General features: G+C 39.5%; 1 protein-coding gene across 12 annotated transcripts in view; it reads right to left on the bottom strand.

Annotated features, from left to right (window-relative positions):
* UTRN (utrophin) overlaps nucleotides 1-18341 on the bottom strand; it is a 556684-nt gene that overhangs the window by 67784 nt on the left and 470559 nt on the right. For all 12 annotated transcript variants that reach the window (XM_010808643.4, XM_015472890.3, XM_010808642.4 and 9 more), the window contains 3 exons: nucleotides 10232-10293; nucleotides 8649-8723; nucleotides 671-872 (listed from right to left, as the gene is read on the bottom strand). In XM_010808643.4, the coding sequence (XP_010806945.1) occupies nucleotides 671-872; nucleotides 8649-8723; nucleotides 10232-10293 (339 nt within the window). The remainder of the gene's footprint in view (nucleotides 1-670; nucleotides 873-8648; nucleotides 8724-10231; nucleotides 10294-18341) is intronic.

Below are 18341 nucleotides of genomic sequence, written 5' to 3'. Positions count from 1 at the left end.
CTAGAATTGATTATTTCACAAATGCATTGTCACATTCAAGAAAGTCAAATTAATGGCAAATGAGTCATGCTGGAAGTAGGGAGTGCTCTCTCTGTAACACTGAGTATCTAATTAAATTACAGATATTAGAGTGGCCTAAAGCATAAGTTATTTAAAACACAATATATACACATAACCACAATGGCAATAAATAAAGCCAATACCAAAAGAGAAATTAAATCCTTTTAACTGCCATCCAAATTGCTCTTAAGTAGTCATACAAAAAAATGCAGAGTGGATTATTATGAACCAATAAATCTGTAAACTCAAAACAATAAATATTAAATTTTTTCTTTTGAAAAAATACTATAAAAAATTGAGGAAGGAAATCAGACTTTTTTCATTAGGTTTCCTCCAGCATAGAGACTAAAAACACTACAAATTTGACCATCTTTATAAACTGAAGCAAGATCTTAAAATCATAGATGGACATTCTTTTTTGTTCCATTGTTGGTTAAGAACTCAATTTTTGGAAAGTCATTCCTTCTCAACAATTAACATAAATATTTCCACTGGGAAAAGTACTTTGAAAGTACTTTCTTAAAAATCCAGTTACAAAAATTCAGATATTTTACATCATCAAAAAATATCATCCAATGATTACATTTTAATGAAAAGAACGCAAACTTACGTATCATATACATTGAGTAGCCAGTTGAGACACATATCCACACAGAGAGGAACGTTGACCAGATTCTTATGCATTTGTTCAAGGCCATCATAAGTTGTTGTCAGACAGTTAATGACATCTGGAACACTAAGAAGCTGATCATTTTGGTTCAGTTTGTGCTGTTCGAAAACTTCATTTGTTGTATTCAACTCTAAGAGATCCACTAATCAGGTGAGAAAAAGGAATATGTACAGTCACTACATTACATAACAACATTGAAACAAAGTCACTTCCAGTCTTGAGTTTTAGCTTGATTCTTCAATTTAAGAATCTATCCTTTTAACTAATTTCAATTTTTAAAAAATAAATAGCATTTCCATTCTTACATCTCTAAACTCTTCTTTTATCCACATCTCTTACATTCACACTTTTGAATCTATACTCTTGACATGTCTCAATATGACCTCATTTTTCACTCTATAGAATATTAGTTTTTCCTATTTTATTTTTCTGGTTTTCCTCTCTTCAGCCTCTTTGTACTTCTGAGTGTAGGAAAGCATAAATCTCTAAGTCTATTCCTTGTGGGGGTGTGTGTGTGTGTGTGTGTGTGAGTGTGTGTGTATGTGTGTGTGTGCACTCAGTTGCATCTGACTCTTTGTGACCCCATGGACTGTTGCCCACCAGGCCTCTCTGCCAATGGCATTTTCTAGGCAAGAATACTGGAATGGATTGCCATTTCCTAACTGTAAGAGTACAGAGATCTTCCCGACCCAGAGATCTAACCCGAGTCTCTTGCATCTCCTGCATTGGCAGGCAGATTCTTCACCACAGTACCACCTGGGAAGCTCTATTCCTTATGGTAGAACATCTAGAATATGACACTGCTCTTTTTCAAACTCCTGAGAACAGCCCACTCACCACTCTCCTATTAATTCTTTATATCACTGTGAAACTGATCATTCTTAGTTTCTCCACATGCACATGATTAAATACAAAGTTCACTGAAGATATTTAGTTCCTAAAACAGGTTCTGTAGAAAAATAATAGCTCTCTACTGCCTACTGAGTCAAGCCTTATTTATGTTCTAAGTCGCTTCAGTTTGTCCAATTCTTTGCAATCCTATGGACAGTAGCCTGCAAGACTCTTCTGTCCATGGGACTCTCCAGGCAAGAATACTGGAGTGGGTTGCTGTGCCCTCCTCCTGGAGATCTTCCCAACCCAGGTATCAAACCCATGTCTCTTATGTCTCCTGGCAAATGGGTTCTTTATCACTAGCACCACCTGGGAAGCTCAAGCTTAATTTATAAGGCCCTCAAAATCTGGCCCCAACCTGGTTTGCTTTCCATGACACTTTGGCAAATGTGTAACTTGTAACTAGGTAGGGGGAAAACAGGCTCACGGGCCAGGACACCCAGCCATGACTCTTCATGTATTTGCTTCCACTGCTTACTCTTCATGGACGGAACCTCTACATGGGCATGGCTGGTGCTAGAGCATGCAGGGTGGGCACAGAGGAGAAAGTAGAAGAGCCCTGCTCTCAAAGATCACCAGTCTGAGAAGGAGGATAAGCATTCTGATAACTTTAAAAATGCCCTAAGAGAAGACATCAATTTCTATGAGCGCTATTACTGCTAGGGGAGTAGAAGCAGCCTAGAAAAAGCTCCCTGGGAAGATGGGATTTGAAATGGACCTTCAACAATAGATAAGATACAAGAGATTCATGTAAAGCAAGGAAAGAATTCCAGGAAGAGAAAATTGCTTGAGAAAAGACAAGAATTCAAAGAAGTCTAGGCAGCTCCAAAAAATGATGATGGCAGTATGGATGGTGTGTGGTCACACGCTGGGGGGCATATGGTTACTGCGAGGCAGACACACAGAGGGCAGGCCATGTCGGCCCAGGGGAGGCCCTCCAAGGCCAGGAAGAACAGTTTGGACAAATAGAAGAACTTTACATAATCTTTTCTTTTAATTCACTTTGAGCCAATCATTAGCTAACTGAAAACAGGAAAACATGTTATATCAAACTACCACGTATCTATACATTTATTGAGTATGGAGATGCTGTCTAAATCTAAACCTGTAGGTTTGGAAAGTTACAGAACCCATGTGAACTTGAGGTGTGCTCAGGGAAACTACTGCATTATAAAATTCTTCCCCTATCACCATACTTAACTTTTTAACGTTAAAAAAATAAGCTTTAGAAAACTTTTTTTTAATATGTAAATAACAATTTTCTTTGTGCATGATACAAAATTGTTCCCTTAAAAATATAACCTGTGCTGACAGTTTAATATAATAAACAAATAGCTTCCTTTGTATTTTTGTTTTTAACCATTGAATAACCACTAATTTTGAATTTTTAAAGACATTTATGAAACACCATAGAATGATTTATTTTTTTTCCTAAGCTATCTACAGTGGAAAAGAACTGCTGTAAAATTGTACAGATTAAAATGATTTCTAAATCAAAAGAGAAGTCATTTCTTTCAACAGAGAGAAAGAGAGAATATAAAACACACACATCTAGATAAAAGATGAATCCATTTCCTTCAGACAGTAAAATGTCAGCTAATCACAAAAGTAACCTGTGTAAGTGTCACATGCATTCTAGATGGTGTCAGAAAAAAACATAAAGAACCATCTAGAATTTTCATTGTCATTTTTACCCCATTTCTTGGCACTGTACACTATTTTTCAATTATAACCTTGAAGAGGACAGGAGTAAAATTCAAATTTGTTCTTCAGAGTGCTTGACAAAGAGAAGTGCCTAATAAATGACAGAGCCATAGAACTATAATTCCACACAGACACAGAGAAACATATTCAGATACTGCCAAAATGTTCTAAGTTTTCTGAATTCCAGCACTAATTCTGCCAGCAACATAGCACCGCTATTACATTCCCACATGGCATGAAGTGACAAAAGACCAAATTCCAAAAAGACCATTTCCTAGATCAGGTTGTCCTTGAATTTCTTCTAGAAAAGCCTCCTTTGTGATACACTTTGTAGCTGTGACAGTGATTTGCCACATCCCACAGACGACCATGTCTTCAATTTTCAGTGATTTATTCTGACACTTTACCTTAGTGCCTAAGCCAGGAATACATCTCCCTGAAGTGTGTCACATTTAGGTACCTTTAACGACAGACTACATTTAAATCACAGAAAATGATGATTTTCTCTTTTCAAAGAGAGACAAATGACAGCTCAGTCATGCAGCAAATGAAATAAACAGAAGAATCATTTTCTACCAACTTTAAGGCTTTTCTTTAAACCCACAATGAAGCAAAGGGGGTTGAATGGAATTGGATCACCTTTCTTCGGTTCTGCAAAAACACATACTGCTTAGCATCTGACCTTGGGCTTCTATGGCTCTCCTCCTCTTGACATGTTTAACCGTCCCTTCATAGCACCCTTCCTGGCTCCTCTTCCCCAGACATCTCAGAAGTGTCAGTGGTGCTCCAGGTCTCATGTCTGCCCTTTCCCTCTATAAGTCTGATGCTCTCGTTCACTTTCATTACTGCAGTTATTACTTCTCTCTGGAAGACTCTAGATGCTCTTTCTCATCTCCTGCTTGTATATCCAATCCACATTCCTGCTGCTTTGTTCCCAGTCGGAGCTATACTATCTTCTTCCAGGAATCTCCACCTTAATACATGCAAATAAAGGTCTTGCCTTTTCATGACACAGAAATCCAGAGATGGTTCGATAGATCACTGACTTAATAGACATGAATTTGAGCAAACTCTGGGAGACAGTGGAGGACAGAGGAGTCTGCCATGCTACAGTCCATGGAGTTGCAAAGAGTTAGACATGACACGAATTAGTGACTGAACAAGGCTGTTACTACCGTCCATAGATCATCAGTCTGTAACTCCCAAGATACCCTAACACTTTCTTTTCACTCTCTGCAATCTATCAAGTACCAAATCTCCCAGTCCTTAGTTCTCCCTCCTCCTCACAAATCTGTGTTCTCATCTCCCCTCCAACGCTCAGCTTTCATCATCTTTGACCTGAGCTCTTACTTTTCCTCTGTTCCCTTGGTATTTTGATCTTAGATATCACCTAACACAGAGGATGAGAGGGCTGGATGGCATCATCGATTCGATGGACATGAGTTTGAGTGAACTCTGGGAGTTGGTGATGGACAGGGAGGCCTGGCATGCTGCGATTCATGGGGTCGCAAAGAGTCGGACACGACTGAGCAACTGAACTGAACTGAACTGAACACATACATCCATGAGTGGCTCTATCTCCTAACTTACGCAAAACAGAAAGCATTCTATAGTACCTCAGTCTATAAAGAAAATATCCAAACATCAAATATAACACTGTGAGAGCTTGAAGAACAAACAAGTGTCACATTAGGAAAGAACTGAGTCTATGAGATGCAAAATCAGGAGTGACCTAATTTGGAGCCGAGTAGCCAAGAAAGTCTGGTTAGAGATGCGTGACAGTTAAACTAGGACCTAAAAAGAAAGAATGAGCTCTTCAGGCAGGAGGAGCAGAAAACAGAGCTTGCCCTTTCAGCATCCACTAGAACTGCAAGAGTCTACCGTGGGCCATGATGAATGAGGAGGATGGAGAGACTGGCCAAGGTAAAAGCCGTTCCATGCGGAGGGCAGCAAGACCTGTTGTAAGCAGGGGGGTTGTGTCTGAATTTACATTCCTTGAGTGTGGGAACCAAGTCTCTATTGTTTTATCCCCTGCCCAATCTTGGAGCCCAATAAATGAAAGAACAATGGTAGCAACAACAATATGCCCTCTTTGTGAGGACACTATGCTGGCGGAGATTTACACAGAATGAGAGACAACTGTTGACTCAAAGCAGGTGTTGATGCAGACAGCGCAATCCTCCTCACATTATCTGCCACACAAAGGCACGCGACGGGCGCTTGATGGGAGAGAAAGTCGTTACAGGCCATCATAAAGTTCTGGAAAAGCTGGAGGCAGGTGGGATTAGCTTGTAAATGTTTCCAAAAGAAGTAAAATTTTAACAGCATTGGAAGGGAATAAAGGGTTGCAGACGATTGCAGAGGAAGGGTCAAGGCATTTCAAGTAAACACAAAAGATGGGAGAGGAAGGAGGAGATTAATCATAAACAGGTGCGCTGGATCAGGGGCGCCAAGGCCCCACTAGGAGCTCAATGGGGCAGAGACAGCTGAGAAAGTGGAGCCCAGGTGGCCCTGAGGACATCGCCTGGAACGTTCACAATCAAACACAACCCAGCCCATTTCTAAGTGAGTGTCACTAAAGGTCGTTTAGTTTAGAGGTGGGAGGTATGTCTCTTCTGCTCCTCTCCAGTTTGAAGGGATGAGTTGAAGGAGAGAGTTTGTTCCTTAAGACTCAGAGAACCCACAGAATTAAACAAGTAAATGTGTTTAATCTGTTTATCTGCCCACAAGTATTACTGAGAACTGTACCTGTGTTCACAGTGATACAAAGCCATCTCCTGTCAATGGAGAGGGTTCCCTGATAGCTCAGTTGGTAAAGAATCCGCCTGCAATGCAGGAGACCCTGGTTCAGTTCCTGGGTTGGGAAGATCACCTGGAGAAGGGAAAGGCTGCCCACTCCAGTATTCTTGGGCTTCCCATATGGCTCAGCTGGTAAAGAATCCACCTGCAATGTGGGAGACCTGGGTTCAATCCCTGGGTTGGAAAGATCCCCTGGAGAAGGGAAAGGCTGCCCACTCCAGTATTCTTGGGCTTCCCATATGGCTCAGCTGGTAAAGAATCCACTTGCAATGTTGTGGCTGAGTCATCTGTCCTCATTCTACAGCTCATCCGGCCTGAGAAGTCCTTCTAGGTCTGTCAGCTGGACACCAGACATGCAGCTGAGCCTCTTTCAAAACTGTTGGCACCCTGGCCCGACTGAGCTCCCTAAAATTCCTTCTGTGTGCTCCCAATTCACTTCCTATTCCCTTCCGGCTGAACATACAGATCACCAGCCAGAGTGCGCAGGCTTTCTATTTGGGAACTGGTCATTCTGCCATCCTTGCTGTGACTGCTACAATCTGCCAATCATCTTTGGCGCTCAGGATGATGGGCTTCCAGACCATGTCAGCCTCTTGCCTATCGCGTCACTTGGAGGTTTTTTCAGCCCTTCAGATAGCTCTTCCACATGTAGCTTCCACCACATTAGTCGCTCAGTTGGGTCCAACTCTTTGTGACCCATGGACTGTAGCTCGCCAGACTCCTCTGTTCATGGGATTTTCTAGGCAAGAATACTGGACTGCATTGCCATTCTCTTCTCCAGGAGATCTTCCCAACCCAGGGACTGAAACTACATCTCTTGCATATCCTGCATTGGCAGGTGCATTCTTTACCAGCTGAGCCACCAGGGAAGCCCAAACATAGCTTAAGTGTTTCTTATTCTAAAGCTTTGCCTTGCTATATTTTCTTAGAATGGTTCTACACATCTCTTTCCTCAACTCTCCTCACATAACCAGCTTAAACTGTACTTTTCATTTCTACTGACCTAGCAGATTTTTAACTGTAATATATCATTTCTAAGGGTAACCTGCAAAGCTTCACTGAATGGCCTAGACATACAACAACTGTTAACAAAAGGTAGCAAAAAGAATATTTGGCATTATTCAAGTTATGCTGTTATAAACATAAAGGCACATGTCACTTTGCATATTAACTACCTGATAAGGCCTAAAAGTTCTTTGAGTAGACTCAATCATTAAAGCTATAGAATAGAAGCTACAGATAGAATGCAGATAGCATGAATCTATACTCTGTTGCAAAGCATTCATATTGATACTTAAATCTGGGTTATGGGAAAAGGAATAAGCCTTTAGTAAAACTATCATGTGTGTGTGTTAGTCACTCAGTCATGGCTGACTTTTTGCGACCCCATGGATTGCAGCCCACCAGGCTTCTCTGTCCATGAGATTTTCCAGACAAGGATACTGGAGTGGGTTGCCATTTCCTTCTCCAGGGGATCTTCCCAACTCAGGGATCGAACCCAGGTCTCCTGCACTGCAGGCAGATTCTTTACCAACTGAGCTATAAGGGAAACCCCAAATTATCATAGATTACCATTATGAACATAGTCTCTACAGGTTAAAGTTCATATTGATAATATTAAATGTTTCAAGACACTGTGTTACATGAACACAGAGCTTTAAATGAACACAAAATTGTGGTGCTGGAGAAGACTCTTGAGAGCCCCTTGGACAAAAGGAGATCAAACCAGTCAATCCTAAAGGAAATCAACCCTGAATATTCATGGGAAGGACTAAAGCTGAAGCTCCAATACTTTGGCCACCTGATGTGAAGAGCTGACTCACTGGAAAAGACCCTGATGCTGGTAAAGACTGAAGGCAAAAGAAGTGGGTGGCAGGGATGAGATCATTAGATAGCATCACTGATGCTAGATAGCATGCTATCTAACGATCTCATCCCTGACTCAATGAACAAACTCTTGGAGATGGTGAAGGACAGGGAAGCCTGGCGTGCTGCAGTCCTGGGGTTACAAAGAGTCAGGCAGGACTTAGTGATTGAAGAACAACAATGGTCAATTCAAATTTGGATCAGGAATATAATTTTTCAGTATTTCTTTATTATATGATTGCTCTGAATTAAACTGTTTCAAATCCTATGCTCCAAATGAATCCTACAGATGAATACAAAGTACTAAAAAGGCAATGATCTACTACTTCAATTCCTTGATTTAATCCTTTTAAATTGGGTGGCAGCATAATTTTTGAAAAAGCTTTTTATGTGACTCCTGTATTTTGGTTAATTTTGTTCTCCAACTGAGAATGGCATATGTTCATTTGTTTTACTACTTCATGCTTGCTGATGGGGCGAATAATAGAGCATTCACAGAAACACAGCCAACTCCTTGAGTGAGGTACACTGAAAATCAGATTAACTCAACAAACACATCACCCTCTTCATTTATCTTTGTCTTAAAAAAAAAAAAAAAAAAAAAACAAGAAAGGCAATCCAAACAGCAGAGTGATTCACTCTGGCAGAATAAACTCACAACATAGTGCTTTTTGGAGTCTTCGGATTTTGATGGCTGTACGGTAGGCAGAGAAACGTACGTTATTCAGGTCAGCTGAAATGGAAAATGGAACATTCAAAAAGCGTGCTTAGGATTGTCTAACTTACATTGAATGGCAAGAATATACCTGTTCCCTTCAATGATGGAAAATTACTATGTCTTTTCACATGAAAAGGTCTTTTCCTAAAATCCACAGCGTTTATAAGGAAATAATTAAATGTTCATCACACCATAGGCTGCCTTCTCTACTGCTAAGAGGGATTCTCTTCCAGGGCATTTCCCCACAAGGACAATCAGTTTTCTGCCACCTAGGCTGTCCATCTCACTACTCGCAAAGCTAGTCTTATTTCTATACTCCTTCTGTCCTGCTCTATTTGCTTCTTCCACCCTTTAATCCATCTGGTTAAAATTATACAATAATCAATATTCAAACCTTTAGAAATAATAGATTAACTCCAGTTAATAATACCATATGGCCTATTCAAAAGTTGCCAAATGAACAGATCTTATAAATTCTCATCACAAGAAAAAGAATTATGTAACTATGTTTGATGATGGATGTTAGCTAGACCTACATGGTGATCATTTCACAATATATAAAAATATCAAATCATTATGTTGTACACCTGAAACTAATGTAATGTTATCTATTATCTTAATTAAAAAAACCTGAAAGATTTAGCATCAAATTGAGAAAAAAAGACACTGGAACTTCTATCTTTGTCTTCTAAAGATAGAGTATCCATAAGAGAGATTAGAAGAGTTAGTCTCTAATTCTTAACACTGGCGTGCTCATTTTACAAACTAAAACAATCCAGTGGTTTGTCTTTTGTTCGTTCAACCTTTGTAACTGTCCTCACTCATCCAAGAGAAAGCTCACACAGAAGCCTGGTATATAAAGAGATAAAAGGAGTGCCCCCTCCTTGCTGAAATGGCAGTGCGAATGAGCGCCTTGGGGTGCCACTCGCCTTCTCCAATGGCACTTTAGATCCCCTCTAAGAAAATTCTTTCAAAGCCATTGGAATGACCTACGAGAAGCAGTAATAATAATCAGCTCACAGCCATATTCTACTGGAAATCTACAATGTTAGGATTCTCATCTCACGGGTTCTCATGCATTTTTATTAAAGTGAATTTAGCTTTTAATGATCACTTAGACAAAATGAAATTAGACAAGCTAATTTAATAATATTTAATAAATAAACAGTGAGCAAAAAGTAAATATGAAGCAGTGGATTACAGGCTGCTGTACTCTATTGTTTTTGTTTTCACACAAAGCTGAAGCTTAAGATGATACAATATGAGGGAGGTGAAACCAATTATACTTCTTTTAAAATCAGCCTTCTTGAGTTCATGCTATTGTGAGCCATACGTTCTCTTAAGAAAAGTAAAATCTGTTTACTGCTTTGCCCTTAGAAATTCAACTGCTTTTACATGCCTGTGACTTGGTCCTGTAAACATAATATGCCATGTAAGGAAAACTGGTGACTAGAATCCATTTAAGAAATACAATTCTCAGTTGTTGAAGACAATTAATTACTATTAACTAAAATAATACTCACCAAGGGATTGAAAGAGTTCGGTCATTTTAGGATGATCCCAACAGGTTGTCTGTGTTTGATGACTAGGAAAAAAAAAATAATACATTTAAATAAAAGACTGTATAAAATAGTAATTGCCACACAGAAAATATGCAAAGTGAATTCTTATTCAAATTTTTAAGAATACATACAAAATTATCCCCTTGATGGATCACTTAGGCTTATTAATGTTTTGGCCAAAAAGCTTGTTTGGGTTTTTCCAGTTATTATGTGGCCCAGTTATTATTGTTCTGGCCAAAAAGCTCATCTGGGTTTTTCTGTAACATCTTATGGAAACCCGAATGAACACTTTGGCCAACCTAATACTTATATGAAACAACATTAGATTTTTGTTTGAGCAATTATATCATGACAGTATAGATGAATAAATATGCTTTATCTGTTTCAAAAAGAATTACAGCTAAAGATTAAAACCTAGGTATAAAATGTGACTGTCATGGACCCTGGAGCCTCAGGCTTGAGGCGGCCAGACAGGTGTAGGCTCCAAAATAACTACCTGTGTCCGGCTGATGTAGATTCTCATTCAGAATAAATTCTCTGAGAGCAGAAGTGCTCTGAAGAGTCGTTTAACTTTAGGAGTGCTAATCAAATTTCCAAAGAGGGAAATGAGGAGAACTGTGAATAACACCTCCATCACACAATCCACTGAGTCTTCCTCCTCTTTAGCCTCAAGTCTTTCCTTCTTCACTGTAAATGTGCCCTCTTCTCCTGTGGGGATTCACTCAGACCTCACACCCTTAGAGTACAAAGATTAGCACAAAGATTATCTTAAGTTGAAGACATCTGAGAATCAACAAATGGAGCAAGAAGCTTTGTCAGAGCTTCCTTTATCTGGCTTAAAGTAGTATCTTCTGGGAAACAAGGCTCTCCAAGAGTCTCAGGGCTATGAAAATAACAGAAAAAAACACTCACACCTGCACAAACAAATATTATCACAAACGTTCTTATCTCATGTTTGTTCTCCTCAAGAAACACGTGTGTTTCCTAAAGAAACCTACTGGGTCTTCTCATAAGAGCCTTTCTCTACCCAGTTCTTTTCCCCTACTGCATTGGGTATATAAGCCCTAAATTCTAACCACTTTTTTGAGTTACTCATCACTGTATGCAGATTGCATTCATAAATAAACTCTTTTCTCCTGCAAATTTGTCCTTTGTCATCTTAATTCATAGGCCCCAATAACTGAACCTAAGAGAGTGGAGAAAAAGTTGTTTCTCTTCCCTGACATGCTCTTCATGAACATCTAGATTCTTCACTCTCCTTACATATGGATTTCTCTTTTGCCATTTTAATTTCATACTCTTCTTTCAGCCTCCTCCAGTTAGCCAGTATTTTTTATAAGTATTGAACTGTTTTTTTTTCATGATCCTTATCCTTTGCTTTAAAAGCAAGTTTTTGTACCTTGTCTTTTTCAGTAACTTCCAAAACTAATTAGAAGTTTGGGGGAATAAGGTGAGGGTAATACAGATCAATGCACAGCTTAAATTAGGTTCCTTCTTTGTGTGTGTATGTGGTGAACAGTTCTTCAGTGGGTCAGTGGCCTTATTTAAAATAGTTTACTGTTCATTATCTAGGTCAGAATAGAGTAATAACATTTAATAGTACTCAAAAGACTTCTTAGATAACACTCAGTTCTTATAAAACTGTTTAGTAGGCTAAATAAAATCGCACAGTACACAAGAGACAGTGATATTAAAATAGTCATACAATCAAATGTCAGGGAAATTATTTTTAAAGCCTAAGTAATATATCAAGAAGTGAGGCATGTCACTGGAAAAAGAACATAATCAGTGTTTTTGTACACAAGTAATAAAACTCCCAAATAACTCATACTTTACTTTGGAAAAAATTTCAAGTTTAGATTTGAAATTGGATATGTAAAATGTCCTAGAAATTTCAAAATCTCAAACAAAATAACATATGTTCAATGTGAAGGTCTGTCTTGGGAAGAGTTAGAAAGTTGTCTGACTCCTTTACCTGGTTCCTGATACCAGTGTGAAGGCAAATATCTCCAAACACCTTGGTACTAAATACCAACCAAATCATTCTACCCTTTGACTATCTAAATTATTCCAAAGACCATGGAAAAGGTACCAAAGTTATGTGCCCTGAGGTTTTTTTTTTACTGTTCATAGTGTGGCCTGTGCTGAATTGAAATGCAAAATCTCAGATTTCTAATTTGACTGGATCAGAATCTTCATCTCATCAAAATCTCAAGTGATTAATAAGCACATTCAAGAAGTACTGACCTAAAAGACTCCTAATACAAATGAAAGTAAAACATGAAAAAGATACCTCCAAATTTTGCTAATAAAACAGCTTCCTCCCTATTACCAATAAGAATTTTAAAAGAAAAGGGAAGAAAAAGAATTAAAGAAGGATTTGCTGAAAATAGAGTACAATCCAAAGAAATTCATCACAGGCTCCCAGTTTTTAAGACAGCCTACTAGGATTCACTCGAGCTCTTGTCTCCTCTTTGGAGTAATTTCAATCCCCATGGCAACACTACCGCTTAGAGACGGACACCCCATCGTGAAGGACCAAACCAAGGCTCAAGAATCAAACTAAAACTATAAGTAATGCAGAGCCAAACTTATACCTAAACAACAAACAAACACACACTTTCTCTAGAATCACAAGTGTGGTGCTTTGGCAAACAACCTCTATGGAACCACAAGGGAAAAATACCAGCAAGCAGTCAGACAGAGGACTGAGGAATCAGTGAGAACACCCCCTTGCTAATGGCTCTTTTTAGTTGAAGCCACCACCACGAGGTGAGGGAACACACACATTTGGCAAACAGATGGAGGGCGGGAAACGGCACCTCCCCTTGTGAATTCAATACCAGTTGATTCATTAGGCAGAACTGCCAAAGCTGAAAATAAACACAGCCTCTGGTTACAAAAGTAAAATTGCAGCTTACCAAACAACAGTTTTTTTTTTTTTTTTTAAGTAGTAGATGCAATTGATTGTTGGGTTTTCTTTCACTCTTTTTTTTTTTTAAAGTGGGGGGAGGGTTTTAAAGCAAAATCCACAATCAATCCAAAGGCTCAAAGTATTTGAACAGCTGCAGATTGCTCAGTTCCTCCTGCCAAAATGCTTCCAGTCCTCCCAGAGGAGGCAACCAAAACAGAATAAAAGTAGCATTTCCCCCCCAAAATAACAACAGTTTAGGTTCTGGCCAATCTCAAATATGAAAAAGGAGTAGAACTTAACATTGTACAACTTGACAAACTGTAAAATAAAATTCAAATTTTGTTACTAAAAATCCTCATTTTAAGAGGGAACCAACACAGGAGTCTAAGAATAAATGAAAAATCAAAAAATCCACCAAAGCAGCAATTAGGAGTTAAGTCCAGATCATGTGATGCAAACAACAGCAAGAATATATGACATATAACTAAGCAGGTGCCTAGCCTGCTCGCATCAGGGAAAACTGTGAAGGCCTTTGATGTGGGCCAGAAATTAGTGAGTGATACACCTGTGTAGCTGTGATTATCTTTAAGCTATTTTAAACTCCACAAAATGAAGAAAACCGATAGTAATGCAAATGATATTTTTGTCCACAGAAATGCAAATTGTGTCCACTCGAATGCAACTGATTATTGTCCTGATGGATACTGACCAGTCTGTCAGCTTTGCATCCATTGTTAATTCATTTCAGCATGCCTTACTTAACTATAAAGACTAATATTTAGTATTCTCCTTGGAACCTGCTAGAACTTCTTATCCATTCTCTTATTATCTACTGAATGCTCTTTTTATATTTGTACAAGTCAAGGTTTTCCATAGTTTAAATTTTATTTTATATATTTAAATTTTAAAATTAAAAAATTTTAATTGAGATACAATTTGTGGTGTCTCAAGGATGAAAGAGCAGATAAAACCAAGGAGGTTCTTGGAATGCAGGAATGGAAAAACCAGACCCTTATGGCCCTCCCTCCTACCATGTTGTAACTATTAATGGATTTCAGGTCTTCCTGAGCAGTATAAACTGTCTCCCCTCCTGCCCCATAAGGAGAAAGTATTTGTCTTACTCTTCCCCGACCCAGTATACATGCCTCATCCAATCAGCAAATGATCTACAAGACCCCTGTCCCACTCCTTGTACCCTGGGTATAAAAGTGGACTAAGGACCCCCACTCAATGTCGGTTCTCGCTGGCCCACTGTTCTAACAGCATCTCCCATTCTAATAAGCTTTATTTCCCTCTCCTTCTGTCTCATGCCTGGAAAGTCTCTTCCAACCCGCACCTGGACCATGACACAAGTAACATACAACACTGTATAAGTTTAAGGTGTACAGCGTGTCGGTTTGATGTATTTGTATACTGCAATATGATTACTGCTATACCATTATCTAACACCATCATCACATCACACAATCATCATTTCCTCTTTTTGTGGTAAGAACATTTAAAGTCTAGTCTCAGCAACTTTCAAATTTATCCTACAGTGAAAGTGAAGTCGCTCATCATGTCATGTCTGACCTCATGGACTATAGCCTACCAGGCTCCTCTGTCCATGGAATTTTCCAGGCAAGAGTACTGGAGTGGGTTGCCATTTCCTTCTCCAGGGGATCTTCCCAACCCAGAGATCAAATCTGGGTCTCCCGCACTGCAGGCAGACACTTTACCGAGCCACCTGGGAGGCACTTACTATACAGTATCGGTGTCTATAAATCACTGTATTGTGCATTAGATCTCCATTACCTAATTTTTTAATTATCCTTCAAAACTTGGGACAGTCCTGTATTATACCTGCTGTCACATATATTAAAGTGTCCCAGTATCCTTAAGTGTTCCAGTTTGGACAACATATGACTCTATATTTTATGGACTTTGATGAAATATTAAACCAGTATGGTTAATAAGTAGCATATGCTTCTAGCTATTATTATTCATAATGTGTTCTCACAAGCCACAGGAAGGTAAATGCAAATAAGACTGTGCACCAATGAAGAGAAGACAAAAACTGTTGGGCCACAACACTTGCCCAGTATATAATATAATGAACCAATAGCAATTTACAAATAACACCAATATGATACTGATTTCTAGGCAAAGACTGCTCTGGGGAAGATATCTGTTGAACCCATTTGTTCTCATTAGAGTGGTCTCATTTTTTTCATTAAAAAATGATAAGATGGGATGCTGGATATTCAAAAACCAACACACACTTTCTTGTTACTTATCTATCTAATTTAATGTTTGAAACTGGATTTTGTGGGGTTTGCTATTTATCATTCCATTCCAATTTTAATTATAAAGGCTTATAAGAGAAAAAGCTTCCCAAGTGGTGCAGTGGTAAAGAATTCCCTGCCAATGTAGGAGACATAGGTTTGATCCCTGGGTTGGGAAGATCCCCTGGAGAAGGAAATGGCACCCCACTCCAGTATTCTTGGCCTGGAAAATTCTACAGACAGAGGAGCCTGGTGGGCTACAGTCCATGGGGTCGCAAAAAGCCAGATATGACTGAGTAACATATATAAGAGAAAAGCATTATAGGTGAGTTAGCTAATTAAAAATATAAAAGTAAAATATAAATGTGTGTGAGAATATAATGCTCTGGCTAAGACAATCACAGAAAGAGAAATATTTCTTCTTCGTGGTACACGTGTACACGTGTGCTCAGTTGTGTCTGACTCCTTGCAATTCCATGGACTGTAGCCTGCCAGGCTCCTTTATCTATGGAATTTCCCAGGCAAGAATACTGGAGTGGGTTGCCATTTCCCACTGCAGGGTATCTTCCCGACACAGAGATCAAACCTGCGTCCCTTGCGTCTCTTGCATTGGCAGGTAGATTCTTCACCATTGTGACACTTGGGAAGCCCAATTGCTATACACAGGAAAACTTAATACACTAGGTGAGGATATGTGACATTAATTACAGTAATGGCCTATTATTTGAATGCGCAATTTATACCAAGTACTCTCCTAAACTCTTTCTATATATAAATTCAAAACCAAACAATAATTCTGAGTTCGGTGCCAATATTATCCCCACTTTACAAATAAATGAACCTAGGAAAAACTTAGATAACTTGTTCAAGGTCATAGTTTGTAAATAGTAGAAATGGAATTTGAACCCAGATGGTCTGATTTTAAGCCTGAGTTCTTAATATGGACGTGTACTTGCACGATTGAGGTTTTAAAATATTTCTGATGAAGCTGTCTAAATTTGAGTCTGAGGTCCATCATTATAATCATTACAAACAACCTCATCTCCCTTGCTTCTCTCACTCCTGGCAAAACCGAAGCATGGATCAGCTCAATCACTTGCCTTCTCTGGACCAGAGCAGCTGCACATGAATACAGCTGGAGAAAATCACTCAACAGACTGATTTTACTTTAAATGTTTGACTTCAAACCTCAAATGTCCAAGTGCTGGCAAAGGCACTACATTCCCTAATAAAGTGCTTCCCAGAGCCCAAGGCAACAATTACCGCCGCCGTCTCACTCCCCAAACCTAAGTAAATTTCCCCGCCTGTCTTAGTATCATTTAACTCTAGCTCACACTTCATCTAAAAAACTAAAAATCATCAGACTAGATTTCCTTCATCTTCCCACCTCTAAATCAGTAAGTTCCCTGCATCTGCCATGTTATCTGCTTCCCCCTTTTTTTAAAATGAGAAGTGACCCCCTTTCCTATGAAGGGCCAATACTTCCCAAAGATTTCTAAACAATACTTGTGCTGATAGGTTCAGAATGCAAATGTAGAAGGGTTCAGATCAGATCAGATCAGTTGCTCAGTCGTGTCCAATTCTTTGCGACCCCATGAATCGCAGCACGCCAGGCCTCCCTGTCCATCACCAACTCCTGGAGTTCACTCAGACTCACGTCCATTGAGTCGGTGATGCAATCCAGCCATCTCATCCTCTGTCGTCCCCTTCTCCTCCTGCCCCCAGTCCCTCCCAGCATCAGAGTCTTTCCCAATGAGTCAACTCTTCCCATGAGGTGGCCAAAGAACTGGAGTTTCAGCTTTAGCATCATTCCTTCCAAAGAAATCCCAGGGCTGATCTCCTTCAGAATGGACTGGTTGGATCTCCTTGCAGTCCAAGGGACTCTCAAGAGTCCTCTCTAACACCACAATTCAAAAGCATCAATTCTTCGGCACTCAGCCTTCTTCACAGTCCAACTCTCACATCCATACATGACCACAGGAAAAACCATAGCCTTGACTAGATGGACCTTTGTTGGCAAAGTAATATCTCTGCTTTTCAATATGCTATCTAGGTTGGTCATAACTTTCCTTCCAAGGAGTAAGCGTCTTTTAATTTCATGGCTGCAGTCACCATCTGCAGTGATTTTGGAGCCCAGAAAAATAAAGTCTGACACTGTTTCCACTGTTTCCCCATCCATTTCCCAGGAAGTGATGGGACCGGATGCCATGATCTTTGTTTTCTGAATGTTGAGGTTTAAGCCAACTTTTTCACTCTCCACTTTGACTTTCATCAAGAGGCTTTTTAGTTCCTCTTCACTTTCTGCCATAAGGGTGGTGTCATCTGCATATCTGAGGTGATTGATATTTCTCCCGGCAATCTTGATTCCAGCTTGTGTTTCTTCCAGTCCAGCGTTTCTCATGATGTACTCTGAACAAAAGTTAAATAAGCAGGGTGACAATATACAGCCTTGACGTACTCCTTTTCCTATTTGGAACCAGTCTGTTGTTCCATGTCCACTTCTAACTGTTGCTTCCTGACCTGCACATAGGTTTCTCAAGAGGCAGGTCAGGTGGTCTGGTATTCCCATCTCTTTCATAATTTCCCACAGTTTATTGTACTCCACACAGTCAAAGGCTTTGGCATAGTCAATAAAGCAGAAAGAGATGTTTTTCTGGAACACTCTTGCTTTTTCCATGATCCAGTGGATGTTGGCAATTTGATCTCTGGTTCCTCTGCCTTTTCTAAAACCAGCTTGAACATCTGGAAGTTCACGGTTCATGTATTGCTGAAGCCTGGCTTGGAGAATTTTGAGCATTACTTTACTAGCATGTGCGATGAATGCAATTGTGTGGTAGTTTGAGCACTCTTTGGCATTGCCTTTCTTTGGGATTGAAATGAAAAGTGACCTTTT

Source organism: Bos taurus, chromosome 9 (genome assembly GCF_002263795.3).
Source record: "Bos taurus isolate L1 Dominette 01449 registration number 42190680 breed Hereford chromosome 9, ARS-UCD2.0, whole genome shotgun sequence".
In the NCBI taxonomy this organism is placed as follows: Eukaryota; Metazoa; Chordata; class Mammalia; order Artiodactyla; family Bovidae; genus Bos; species Bos taurus.
This window is presented reverse-complemented; position numbering and strand designations above follow the sequence as displayed.